Source organism: Punica granatum, chromosome 4, assembly GCF_007655135.1.
Source record: "Punica granatum isolate Tunisia-2019 chromosome 4, ASM765513v2, whole genome shotgun sequence".
Taxonomy (NCBI): domain Eukaryota; kingdom Viridiplantae; phylum Streptophyta; class Magnoliopsida; order Myrtales; family Lythraceae; genus Punica; species Punica granatum.
Window position 1 is genome coordinate 34,478,268 of NC_045130.1, and position 14,500 is coordinate 34,492,767.

The 14,500-nt window shown below is 39.8% G+C and overlaps 1 protein-coding gene across 3 annotated transcripts; it reads left to right on the plus strand.

Moving 5' to 3' along the window:
* The first annotated feature begins 977 nt into the window (after positions 1-977).
* Positions 978-11,977, plus strand: LOC116203370 (DExH-box ATP-dependent RNA helicase DExH6). 3 transcript variants are annotated; one of them, XR_004156248.1, is made up of 15 exons: positions 978-1,406; positions 3,005-3,095; positions 3,292-3,601; positions 3,702-3,776; positions 3,890-3,934; positions 4,564-4,654; positions 4,751-4,809; positions 5,203-5,364; positions 6,896-6,948; positions 7,266-7,299; positions 7,659-7,748; positions 7,841-8,842; positions 9,227-10,321; positions 10,421-11,417; positions 11,738-11,977. XR_004156248.1 is itself a non-coding variant. In XM_031535066.1 (14 exons), the coding sequence occupies exons 1-14, from the start codon at positions 1,301-1,303 to the stop codon at positions 11,138-11,140; spliced, it is 3,933 nt and encodes a 1,310-aa protein (XP_031390926.1). In that variant the 5' UTR covers positions 978-1,300; the 3' UTR covers positions 11,141-11,736. The 3 variants fall into 3 exon arrangements, 1 of the variants encoding a protein (XP_031390926.1); XR_004156247.1 differs by having other exon boundaries at positions 11,784-11,977; XM_031535066.1 differs by lacking the exon at positions 11,738-11,977 and having other exon boundaries at positions 10,421-11,736.
* The last annotated feature ends 2,523 nt before the right edge of the window (positions 11,978-14,500 follow it).

Below are 14,500 nucleotides of genomic sequence, written 5' to 3' on the forward strand. Positions count from 1 at the left end.
TATCATCAAATTAAAATTTTTCATTATATAATAGGGATAATAACAAAAAAACACAAGTTTTTCACGTTTTAACAATTTTAACACGAATTTTTTTCATTAACCTAAAAATGCACGAACTTTTAATTTGATAACAATTCTAACACAGCATTAACTTTTTCGTTAATTTGGACGAAAATTGATGACGTATAAATTGACCCACCCAGCCATCACCCCTCTAATTGTGATCATCGATGATCACAGAGGATGTCAAGAATCCCATTCGGGGTGGGGGTGGTGGTTAGGGCGAGACCCCCACCTCCTTTCCTCCCCCAAGTGCTTTTTTAAAGTTGTTTTTAATTTTTGAGAATAATTTATTATTAAAAAATATGATGGGTTTCACTCAACCAATCATTATGAGTCATCATAATACACGTTAACAATTTTGATTCAAATTAACGAAAAAAGTTGACACTGTGCTAAAATTGTTATATAATTAATAATTTGTGTATTTTTAAATTGAAAAAAATTCATGAGTGTTTGCGTTTTTTTTATTATTAATCCTATATAATATAATATATATTTACATTTACATTTATATAATTAAAACAATGATGTGGATAAAGAGAACCTGCAAGAGGTGACTTTACGATCTTTCATCTTTGAAAGGTAATTGGGCTGCAAACAGTTTTTTTATTATGTATATAGCTAGATATAAATTATTAAAGGGACCTTATTGTATCTACAATATTCTTGAATCTTCATGCGCACTTTCTTTCAAGGAAGCTAGTATATTTCCCCCAGTATGGCCAGTAAAAGAAAGTGTATTTTTTTGGGTAAACAAAAAGGGAGCGTATTTTCCATCAATTCTTTACCAAGAAATTGTAAATTGCAAATTGAAATTGAGAGGAAAAAAAAAGAAAAAAAAGGGAGAAAAAAAATACAAAAAATACATTTTTCTTTTTTCGCCCTTTTCTTGGTTGAATGGAGAAACTCCAAGACAAGTTAACTTCTTTTTTCAGGCGCAGCCCGCAGCTTACCTGAGCTCACCGACCTCTGCCCCCCACCCTAACCCTAAAGCGCACCGCCCGCGCTTCACGTGACAGCCGCCTTCCCCAAAAACCGCCCCGCCACTGCCGGCCCACTGTGAGGCCGTACAGCCAATCGTCGCGGTGTCGGCATAGAACGGAGGGAGCAGAGCAAGAGGCATTCTCGTTTGTTTATCATAACAATAGTAGCGGCAGGAGGAAGGTGGTGGAGGCGGCCGCAGAAGGTGTTTGATTGATAGAACACAGTGCTGAAGCTTTCAGAGGAAGAGGGAAAAATGGGGAAGAAGAGGCCGAGAAAGGGAGAGTCCCGACCTGTGACTGAAGAGACCGGGATTCGGATATCCAATATGCTGCAGCGTTTTCGCTTGTCAAATGATGAAGGTAATGAAAAGCCGCTCTCTTTCACTGCTTAGATGATGCAAAATGCTAGCTTTTGCATTGCCATTGAGCTTGTTGATTCAGTGTTCGGTCCGTTTTTGTCTTGCATAAGCTCTTCCAGTACTTGAGGTCACCAATGATGCGTCTATTCAGTTGTTGTTGAGCAGTCTCTCGCGAAAGTCGTGTTTTGTCGATTTGATAGAACAGGCAGGTAGACGATTAAGCTGTTGGCAATAATCTAATACTAAGACCGAGGCACCCCGTGTTTCGTAGAGATTACGATCCTCTAGAGTTTAAGGCAGTGGGGAAGTGCAGTAACATTATATAGATAGTGGGCTTGTTCAAGATTAGTTGTCAATGAGTTCTAGCGCACCGTGCAGTTGTTATGAACACTGCATCAACATTTCCATACTTGAGGGAGCGGTTTAACCGAGGGGGAGCAAGAAAAAAAATTCAAACGACAGGTTGCTTGGGCCGCTGTTCTAGCTGCTGAAATACTAGGCAGAAAGTGCTAAGAAGCCGGGTTTTCCAAGCCCGTACAGATAAGGTGATTGGCTGAGAAATACTTGAATGATGTCCCACCGGTATTGGTCATATTCCATGATCACAAAGATATAGTGTAGTGAGCTTGGAATGGTCTGGGTTGGGAAAGGAGAAATACCAATGATGGCTTTGGAGGCAGAGATCATCTTCGAGTTTTATTTTTTGATGTCTGTCCACTTTACTGAAAAATTACATCTTTGGTGCTTTTCTACTTATCAGAAAATAAGCTGAAATTCTCCACAAGTTGTAAATACTCATGACTCATTAAGAAGTTGCACTTAAAATTGGATATTCTGAAAATGTTTGGACTGCTCGACCTGAACATCTGATAGATAAGAAACCTTGTGGATGCACTTGCTATGAGCTCAACTGTCAACAGTGGAGAAGGTTTTTAATGTACTTAGCTGGAGAAGAACAGAAACATAGAAATAAAGACATGATAGCTTGAAAGAAAACAGTGTAATCTGATATTGCAGAAGAAACTAAAGATGCATGAGGTCTTCTAATGAGATAGAAGAATTATGACACTTTTTCTAAATGCATAGAGATTCAAGAACACTCAACAAATGACTATATATCCACCCAAAATTCTTAGCATATATTGTAATCTTGCTCCTCTAGCTAGAAAGGAAACATCACGACTTGTAACATGCCATTAGTGCTGCTTCACACATTGAATATTTTGATTAGAGGTTTAGAAATCCCAAATTTTGTTTTTCTCAGTTGATCAGGTTTGTTGCTGTTTTTGGGAATATGTGTTGTCCTTATCTCTAAATAATTAAACCTGAACTTTGTTTATCAAGATTATCACACTATTTAGGTCAATCGTAGTGATTTCACTTCTTGATGGGTGTTGATTCTGAAGCGAGGTCTCTTCATTCTGTAGTTCCGGATATATTCTTTATATAACTTGCCATTAATGATTATGCATCTGAAAGGTGTAGTTTAGTGCTTCAGTAGCTATTGAATGCTTCCTTAATCCCATTCATCTGAAGCTTTTATGTTTGTTTTCTCAAATAATAATTTGGTTAAAATATATTGTACTCGGTTATGTGCAGTATACACATTCAATGAGGAATTGTCCAACCATGAACGTGCGATTGTGCATAAGGTGTGCAGGAAGATGGGTTTGAAATCTAAAAGTAGCGGGTAAGTACTGATAACCAAGTCTGCGCCATATATGATCTTGAAATTTCTAAAACTATTCTACCATTGTGACTCTTGGAAATTGATTTCTGCTGGAAAATTATTTTTGTAATGAAACTTGCTATTAATTCTTCTTCAAATTTGGTTTATTCTGTGGAGTTTTCAATTTACTTATTTCCGTAACATCCCTATCCTGCAGGCGTGGAAAAGAGAGGCGTGTTTCTGTTTACAAAACTAAAAAGAAGAAGGATGAGAAAAAAGCAAATGAAAGTTTGTCTTTCCTGTCACTCTCTCAACAAACAAAGGAGGTATTGCAAGAGCTATTTACAACATATCCTCCTGATGATGCTGCAAGAATGGGCAAAGCAATGGGCAAACAAGTAGATAACAGCGATGCTAGAAAACGTAAGAAAGATGATATGTTTCGGAAACCTTCCATGAACAAGGCAGAAATCGTGAAGAAAGTGGAGTCACTTTCTTCAAAATTGGAGAAGGCAAACTTGAGAGAGGTTTTGCAGATTATTGACCTACATTTGTTTTTAACATTTTTCGAGGCTCTCTTTTTTTAAATCAAGCAATAGCAATAATATTCTGATTTCACTCTTTTAGGTTGCTGATCAGAGGTCTAAGCTTCCGATTTCATCCTTCAAAGATGTCATTTTGTCGACTGTAGAATCACATCAGGTTATTTTGTGGCCTTTCACAATTAATTCAGAGCAGGTCTTGCTTACATGATTTTTGTTTTTTAACTTTAAATATATATCCTACAATGCTCTCATTCTTTTTGCTCAAAGCAGGTAGTTCTGGTATCTGGTGAGACTGGATGTGGAAAGACCACACAGGTTAGCCGCTCTAGTTTTTCTCTTTTTTGCCCTGAAATTTTTCTCCTGGTATTTCAGACTTCACTGTTGTTTTATATTTTGAACTTCAACCTTGCTCTTATTTATATTTTGTGCTGTTCATGTTTCAGTTAAAATGAACTGCAAGATTTGCTATACATATTTAACGTCTGTTTAAATGAATTCAGTTTCATAATCAATTTCGTCCAAACTTGAACGCTCTTTTGCTTTTGTAGTTCCATTTTCAGTCCCCTTCAGTTTCTTAATATTCATGAAATTCTACGGAGTCATGAACTCTTACTCTTGCCATTGGGTTGAGCAACTTTGGACCCTTTTGGTGCATACTTACCGCCCCATCGACCTCAAAAATATCTTTCATCTCTACATTCCCAAAAGAAGAGAGCAATGAATAAGCATGATTACATACATGAAAGTGTAACTATCCAAAATATAGTGGTAAGACATTAAAAATTTCTGCTCATTATGCAAACGGTGTAGAATCTGTATATTCCTGAAATTTTGTGGGGGGGTTTATGTAATTACATAGTCGATAGTATTGTTCAACTTAGTTCTAACAAAAGAAGCTATTATGGCAAGATGATCTTATTCTTTCCTACTCTTGTGTCATCCAGGTCCCGCAGTTTCTTCTAGACTCTATGTGGGCCAAGGGAAAGGCATGTAAAATAGTGTGTACTCAGCCTCGGCGAATCTCAGCAACATCAGGTAGAATGACAAGAGTAACTAAGTATACTTCTTGTGTTCTACTTCTACATGCTCTATGTTGACATCCTCAACGACTTTACTTTGGTTTATGTGTAGTTGCCGAGCGCATATGCTATGAACGAGGAGAAAAAATTGGAGATGACATTGGTTACAAGGTAATGAGAGTAATATGTATCTATATATACACAAAGAAACATGCGCATACATATACATATATAACTAGTTTGAACTGCACATTCTGCTTGTTTGCTTTGCTAGGAGATAGAATTATGTGGAACAGCGTGCGGCTTTGTGAAAGTGACCTTTCATTCATGTTAGATGGGGTGGGACATCTGGAATGAAAATGATTCTATTGAGTATGTCAGTTTTAAGGATGACTCTTTGTTGGAGATTTTTAACCTAGCTTATCTTAGTTTTTGATTGCATTACCATTATGATCTGATATATGTTCCTAGAGTTGTCAATGTGAAATGTGATGTTATGTATGATTAATTTTGTTTCCTTTTCAATTAATTGACCGTCAGTTTATATTTCTACGTGAATGCTAGATACGATTAGAAAGCAAAGGTGGAAGGAATTCATCAATAGTCTTTTGCACAAATGGGGTCTTACTAAGGGTGTTGATCACCGGAGGTGTCAGTGGATCCAAGAAAGAAAATTTAGCGAAAGACTCGAAGGATGCTGTTTCTGACATAACACACATAATCGTGGTAGGTACTCGTTGCACATTGTTGAAGATCTTCTCTACCTATTTCTTCAATATCTTTTGTTAAAAAATATAGTCAAAAGCCGTTTGAGGTAAGAATTTGCTTGGTTAAAGTTGCCACTAGTCCGTGTAGCTGATTGCCGCAATATCTTTATCAGAAAAAGTACAGTTTGCAATCTTATATCCTTGGGGTCCATGCTTTTATGCTGACCCATTGCTATTGACTAAATGATGATCCTATTGGATGAGTATTTTGTTGCTTCTTTATGCTTGGGGTTATCTCTGCTACATGACATATGGAAACTGGATAGATGAGTTTGTGAAAGTATTCCATGCTTGCTGTTGATGTTGCAAATTTCTTCAGTATGAGAAGATAGACTAGCTGTCTTGCTGGCTTCCCCATAACCATCAGATAGGCATCTCTACTTTCGGCCATACCTTGCAAGTGTGAGAAGGAAGCACGCATTTTCTTTCCATTTTGGGGCATAACCCCAGAGTTAGAAGTCCACCTTCCTAGGTCAACCTTTTGTCACAGCCTCATTTGAGGTCAAGGGGGATATGGCCAAATTGGTAGACGCTATGGACTTAATTGATTGAGCCTTGGTATGGAAACCTACTAAGTGACAACAAATTCAGAGAAACCCTGGAATTAAAAATGGGCAATCCTGAGTGCTAAGAGAGGTAATAGGTAGGGATGACAGGATTTGTACCCGTGACATTTTGTACCCAAAACAAACTCGCTACCAAGCTGCGCTACATCCCTTTCAATTGGTCTACTGTGTCATTGTAGAGAATCCTTGTCTTGTTTTCAAATTCCTCATTTTTTCTAATCCATTGATATACGTACAAGTTATCTTGCCATTTCTTTTTTGGTCACATATAAGATATAATAATAATAGTAGTAGAAGGTTTATACATCGAATCTATGTTCTAATAGATATTATATAATCTAATCTATATTATTAGATGTATATTATGAAATATATGAAACCCATCGTTAAAAAAAAACCTAAAAAATGAATATTTTTTTGGAATGCTCAGGCAGAAAGGGATGTATTTTCAGTTTTCAGAAAGGGAAAATCTTATCTACCAATCGCTGTACATTTCAATTTGAATTAGGAATTCCGTGTACAAATACAACCGGTCCTTAACTACTTACATATAAGCTGATCATATAAGTATTAACATTATACATTACAAAAAAGAATAAAGAAAGACAAGTTTATCTGCATGAGGTGAAGTTCCTAGGAAGTTCGCTCGCATAGAGTTTTTTCTGCTGAAAAGTTGTATCAGCTGATTTTTGTTTCACATTTGCTCCTATTAATAAGAAATTGCAGGAAATGGCATGGATTTCTTTATTATGATATTCTGGAAAATTTCTTTGTTACTTTTTAATTGTGTTTATGAGCATAATAGATTCGCTGTGAGTGAGAGGTTTTAAAATTATATTAACGCAAGTTTATGATTGTACAAGTCTTTGGGTTCTATATGCTTTAAATAATTCTCTCTAGTGATGATTTGATGTCTCCTTGCAGGATGAAATTCATGAAAGGGATCGTTACTCTGATTTCATGTTGGCAATTATAAGGTGCTTCACTCATATCAACATCTTACGCGTCCTTTACTCCTACATGTGTATTAGCATGTGTGCTACTAGAGAAAAGTCAAATCTCATGTATTCCTAACATAGGCATAAGAAAATCAGTAACCCCTTAAAAGGAAAGGGATGAAGGAATACATGCTGTGCCTGTATGATAGGAATACATGTACATATTGTACCTGAATTTACTAAAGAATGGTCTCATCATACCGAAGGTTTACTCACTTACAGATCTTTCCTATTTCCTTAACCATATCAACTAATATGTCCTGCTATCATGTAATGATTGTTGTGGTTTCTTGCAGAGACATCCTTCCATCGTATCCACATCTGCGACTGGTTAGTGCACTCTGCCATGTTTGCTCTTCATAAGATAAGTTTTTTGGTGAAATAATTATCATTAGAGGTGCAAAGATAGCAGCAGTGTGTTTTTGAAGGTAGCAGCAGTATGCCGTACATATAAGCAGCATTTTTCACAAGATCAACAGAAGCTTAAAAATGCATATTATGAGTATTAGTAACTGAGCTGTGAACTCTGTATCCATCTATAGTAACCACATTAGTTTCTGCATCTAAGGATTATTCTTTTCTCTCCTTATTTCTCCTGATGGGTGACGTTCTTAGTTATTCTCAACCCTATGTCTTCTGTTCTTGTTCCATCTTTGCCAACTACAACCGTTCTTTCTTTTTCCTGACAGATACTAATGAGCGCTACTATTGATGTCGAACGATTTTCTGCATATTTTGGTGGCTGCCCTGTTATCTGCGTGCCAGGTTTCACTCACACTGTTGAGTATCCGACTCCTAGTACGCGTTACCTTTTTCTTTTCACGGTTTCATTCATGTTGGATAGTTGAAATAACTAAATAATTATTTTCAGGTCAAGGCATTCTATTTGGAGGATGTGCTGTCAATCCTAAATTCAGAGCAGGACAATCACCTCAATTCTACTTCAAGTGGCCTTAATGAAGATATCGAACTTACCGAGGAAGACAAGGCAGCTCTAGATGATGCTATTAATTTAGCTTGGATGAACGATGATTTTGATCCTCTCCTCGATTTTGTCTCTTCTGAAGGGAATGCAAAGGTTTATAATCATCAGCACTCTGTGACTGGAATGACTCCTTTGATGGTTTTCGCGGGGAAGGGCAGAACAGATGATGTCCGCATGCTCCTCACTTTCAGAGCAGACTGCCATTTGAAGTCCAAGAACGGAGCAACAGCCCTCGAATGGGCTGAACGTGAAAACCAGCTAGAAGTTGCAGACTTGCTCAGAAAGGAGCAGGAGAATGTCCATGCGAATTCCATGGAAGAAAAGCAGTTGCTGGATAAGTATCTTGCGACGGTTAATCCCGAGTTTATTGATGTGGTTCTCATAGAGAAGTTGTTGAAGAAGATATGTGCAGATTCAAAAGTTGGAGCAATTCTTATCTTCCTTCCTGGGTGGGACGATATTAATAAAACCCGGGATAGATTACTTGCATCCCCATTTTTCAAAGACCCGTCCAAGTTTATTATCATCTCTCTCCACTCTATGATCCCATCTGCAGATCAGAACAAGGTGTTTAAGCGGCCTCCTCCAGGTTGCCGCAAAATTATTCTGTCTACTAACATTGCTGAAACTTCCATCACTATTGATGACGTCGTCTATGTCATAGACAGCGGCCGCATGAAAGAAAAGAGTTACGACCCTTATAATAACGTATCCACCCTCCAGTCTTCATGGGTCTCCAAAGCGAGTGCCAAGCAGCGGGAGGGAAGGGCTGGGCGGTGCCAGCCAGGAATTTGCTATCATCTTTACTCCAAAACTCGAGCAGCTGCTTTGCCTGATTTCCAAGATCCCGAGATTAAGAGAGTACCGATCGAGGAGATATGTTTGCAGGTGATCACTTTATAATTTTTATTTGTTTTTGGGTTGGGATGGTAAAGCCTAGAGGTGCCCTTAGGTCATTTGTCAAGGAGTAATCATTTCTATTTCTACTGCATACTATTAAAAGTAAGAACGAATTTTCTGAAAGCCTGCATTTACCTGAGAGAGCTTACTAATCCCCTGGAATGTAATGACACCATAACAGGTGAATTGTTTAATAATGGCAGCTGCTAACTTTGATTCTTTCTGCTATTCTCCCTTGAGTGGTTTTTGAAAGTATGAAACTAAACCTGTCCATATTCCAATTTATTAATTAGAATCATCGTCGTCTTGAGAGCAAAGAAAAGTAACATGTTTGAAGAGCTGTTTGTTTACTTCATGATCCTACTTTTGCAGGTGAAGATGCTTGATCCTGATGGCAAGATAGAAGACTTCTTGCTGAGGACATTGGACCCCCCTGTTCCTGAAACTATACAAAATGCGATACTTCTTCTTCAGGATATTGGAGCCTTGTCGAGCGATGAGAAACTGACCCAACTCGGGGCGAAGTTGGGTGCCCTTCCAGTTCATCCCTCGACTAGCAAGATGCTCTTTTTTGCCATAATGATGAACTGCCTTGACCCTGCTCTAACTCTTGCCTGTGCTTCCGACTATAGAGACCCATTCACTCTGCCAATGCTGCCAAATGAGAAGAAGAGGGCAGCCGCTGCTAAGGCCGAGCTGGCTTCTCTATACAATGGGCAGGGTGACCACCTAGCCCTAATAGCTGCTTTTGAATGTTGGAAGAGAGCTAAGGAACGAAGCCGAGAATCGCAGTTCTGCTCCCAGTATTTTGTCTCTTCAGGCACCATGAACATGTTGTATGGTATGAGAAATCAGCTCGAGAGAGAGCTCTTTCATAATGGGTTTATTCCTGAGAATGCTGCAAGCTGTAGCATAAATGCACGGGACCCGGGAATAGTCCATGCTGTACTTGTTGCTGGACTGTACCCAGTGGTGGGGAAGCTGCTTCCCCCTGGTAAAGGAAGTAAACGACTAGTTGAAACTGCTAAAGGTGAGAAAGTTCGCCTGCACTCTCCATCTACGAAGCCAGCCTTCTCCAAGGTCGGGGACCAACTGTTGGTTGTGTACGATGAGGTAACACGTGGTGAGGGGACGGCATACATAAGGAAATGCACAATTGTGGGCTCGCTACCAGTACTGCTGCTTGCAACCGAGATCGCTGTGGCTCCTGCTGAGGATGATGATAATGGAGGAGATGGTGATGAGAGTGACGAGGACGATGAAGATGAATATGATAGTGATGATGGAAATGAAAACGAGATAAATAAAAATGAGTCAGCCGGAAGAAATGGGAAAAGGGTGATGTCCTCTCCTGGTTCGGCTGTTACTGTAATCGCGGATGGGTGGCTCTATTTTGGGTCCACGTCGCTTGATATTGCTCAAATCTACTGCTTGAGGGAGCAATTACTGGAAGCTATGCTATTCAAGGTGAGAATTTTTCTCACACACAACTTGGCTGGATCTTTTTTCTTTTTTTTTTTTCCTGCTTGATCTTTGAGAAACTTATATAACCATTCTATTTTGCAGGTCACAAATCCATCTAAAATTCTTCCTCCAGGTGTCAAGGCTTATGTATACGCAACAGCTCGCATTCTATCTTACGATGGTCTAACTGGAATCCCACCTCTATCTATGTCTGATGAAGCTGAGACTGATGAAGCTGTACAGGGATCGAAAGCCCAGGTCAAGCGAAGTGGGTCCATTAATTGGATTAGGAACCTCATGAATGATGGGAACTCTAAAAGCCCCGGTGGGAGAGATATCCTTTCCTCATTTAAGGGGAAACCGGACCGCTTTGGGCCATCTAATTATGCTATTCAACTGCCTTTTCCTTCGGCTCCCCCTAATCCAGAGCGGGGGGCCCCATCTTATGGCCCGCCACATCAAAGTAAAAGGCAGCCATTAGCTTCAGCTTCCTCAGTTCCCCAACACAGACCTCCATCTCAAGGTCCTTTGTCGGGTAGGCATCGGAAAGGTCCATCTAATCAAAGTAATTGGCGGCCAATACAATCAGCCTTGATGGCTCCCCAACAGAGACCTATACCTCAAGGTCCATCATCAGCTAGGAATCACAAGGGGCCATCCAATCAGGGCAATGGACAGCCAATACGACCAGCCTCGTCAGCTCCGCATCAGAAGCCTCTGCCTCGAGATCATTCTTTGGTCGGTTATGGATCAGGAATGTATGGGCCTTATGGACCAAGAGGAGATACTCTCAAGAGGCCACGTGGGAACATGTCTGGGTAATACTAGGACAAGATATGTATCGTATGGTTTGGTGTAGCTGAGCAGAGTCGCCGGGAGAAACGGAATATTATACAGCAGCAACACCAACTCATCGATTAAAAGTCACTGATGGGGAAGTTTTTCAGACTCATTAGTGATGTGGCAGAACTTTCCTGCTAAGGATCTTCGCAGCAGTTGGTCTATAACATGGCTCTGTTGGATGAGAATTTTTCCCAATTGCCTGGCTGCTGCCCACCCAGTTATGCCCGAAGTCCGGCTAATTGTACTTCATGACCAGGTATATATTTTCATGTGAAAGTCAATCCTGGTTACACGGAACATACTTTGCAGAATTCAGTTCTTGCCGCTGGTCGGGCTGACTCGGGTATGAGAAGCTTCCAACGCTTCTGCTGAGGTTTGATAGTTTAGCAGTAGTTCATTATTAGAAGATTGAATTTGTTTTGGTTTATCCTGCAACAATACTAGGTCCTCCTTTTAGATAGTACTGAAATATCGGCGTTTTCGCCATGATAGAGCACCTCATGCTAATATTGTAATTGATCTGTTCACTCTTGAAATTAGACGCTATCATATCGTTTTAAGAATTGTTGATTTCAGGGTAGCTTATTCTTCTATATCTTGTCGGAACTCGATGACCTTTCAGGGAGATAGCGGTCGGAGCCGTTGATGGTCAGTCTGCCCCGACCTGCTCGAAGTCATATTATATCACAGCCACACTATTATGTGCGATGGATAGGAAGATTTGCAAGTGCAAATTGTTGACAATTGCGTGAGGTTATGGGATTAAACCTGTTTGCCTATATGCGAAAGTCTCCTCGGAATAGTTCTACATTAAAAGATGCTGCATAACCATATGGATCTCCATACATTTACATATCATTTGACATGTTTTTCTTTTTTTCTCGTAAATCTTGAGGACTCATTCACAACATAAAATGATTACAAGTGATGAGTACATGACAAAAAGCTCAAGAAATCGAGATTAGAAGATCAGAAAAAATTAGATCCTCCCAGGCATATGACAATATAAGCACATAAACAACGTAGCACCATTTCGGAGTACCAATCAGAACCATCTATTGTCACACATGGATCCTAGCTAAACCATGGGAGGATACCCAAGCCATATTCCATGCGGAATTCAACCATCTAATGACAATGTTTAGAAGATCTATTGCCAACAGAGCAAAGCAGAGGGGGTCCTAAGCCGTACTCAAGCGCCAGGGAAAACCTTCATAAAACTTTACCGACAGGAATAATCGGAGCCCAGGTTGATGGTGGCTATCGACCAATCCGGCGAGTCAGGGAAGACACCAGGTCGCCGACCAATCCGGTAGGGCCGGCGAAGGCGTCGATCAATTTGGCAGGGTCAAACCAAAAATGCTAAGTAACTACGGTTAGTTCACACTAGTGACCATGCCATGGAGCCCTAAGACCCAACCCAAGGTAGTGAAATCAAGTCTAACTTCGCTATTTCGATCGGTTCAGACCAATGACCAAGTCGGGGAGTATGCCGGGCTGCCAATCGAAACCAGCCTCTGCAACAAGACAGACAAAACAACCGGGATAGGCTCGAGGAGCCCCAAACTAACAACCAGAGAACAGAAGTAGTATTGTTGCCGGAGAGGAAAATATAGCAGTGGTCCATTTCTAGCTGAGCGAGACAATTCCTTAATGCAAAGGGGTGGAGGGCCGCAAGTGATGGAGCGGTATGTCGAAGACAAGGAAGCCGCCCCATTTTATTACCCTCAGAAGTGCTCGTGCCAGGAGAAAACTCAGCAGAAAGCATCTGAACGGAGAAGAAATTGGAGAAGGCAGTCGGACAGAGAAGACCTCGAGAAGGCGTTGCTGGGCCGGCCCTGAGTAGGACGCTGGGTATAGGGGCGAGCAGCTTGCTGGGAGGTCTGCTGCTAGTTGGGCCAAACAGCTTGCTTTGGCATGCAGGTCAGCAGACAGTCGGGGTCGAGTCCGGATGAGCCAATATCATTTGACGTGTTACATACAAGACTTTTTCGTAATGTTACTAGTAAATCGGAATAGTTGCTTAATTGAGGACAACCAGCTATGTTGTGTAATTCGTCCTTTTCTTTTCATCTTTTAATGAAATTTCAATCTTTATAATACATTTTCCAATACAACAAATAAATGTTAATTTCGCTAAAATGAAATTAAGTAAAATATTAAAAGAATTCAGAGAGTTAGGATGGTTTGAAAGTAGGAAAGGCACGCATATTTCCTCCTGATATTTCAAGAATTATTTGCAATATTGGTCCCAAAAGCTTTGATACTGAAAAATGTAAGTTATCAATGTATAGGTGCCTATTTTAAAACCCCACACGGTATGGTCGGGAACTATTTTACGAGAATTGCACGCAACAAAACTATTTCCAAAAAAATGTGCAATTTTGACTATTTTTGTTTTAAAACCTCGCCTACCGTATTTTTCTATCAAAGTCGGCACCATTTTACTTCAATTATTAAAACCGCGATTTCTTCAAATAAAATGCTATTAATCCAATAAAAGAAGCGATCAAGGCAGAGGATCAGTATTCTTTCGTCGCGAAAAATATTTACTTTGGGGCATTTTCAGTTAAATAACTCTTTCCCGATCATGGAAATATTTCTCGATAAATTTTCTCCGTAAAAATGTGCAAAATCTCTCAAAAAAGGCGTGAAAATGAAGTTTTCTGCAAAATTTAGGGACTGAGGCATAATTAAAACGCCTCGAACTAGTTCAGTTCGAACTAATCAAACTCAATTCCGTCATTCTGAAAAATTAAGGGGTGCTCGCGTGTTTCCTAACAGCACCGCGTGGTTACAAACCATGCAACTTGAGTTTGCTCAGCCGGCAATCTCAAAATTTTCAAATTCTTTTTCAAGGGACCCCTGCATTCTCGAAAACTGTAAAATGCTCCTCGACTCCCTTTCCTTTATAAATAGAGGGTCATTTGCTGAATTAAAGATCTTTTGGCACCTTCTTAATGCTGAAATTCTGCCTAAATTGACCAAAATCCCACAATATATTTACTTACATCTACCCGAAACCGGTTGGAAAAAGCACAAACTTCTTCAAGGAGTATTCTGGCCGACTTGAATCCAAGCTCCCTAACTCGGGGTTTCAGTTGGCTACCCTTTCATCGCTTCATTCTCGGCTCATTTATGTACATATCTAGTAAAACAAGCACTTTATTTACAGTTTTTTTTTTAAAAAAAAAAATTTTAAGTTAGTGGATGCTGACTAATGGTAAGTCTCTGCTGATGCACTCCCAAAACGACCCTTGATGTCGGGATTTGACAAGGGAGAGGAGTCGGGAGTGTCGAGATTCGACTTACCTTAATGTTCACATATGTGTATATAGA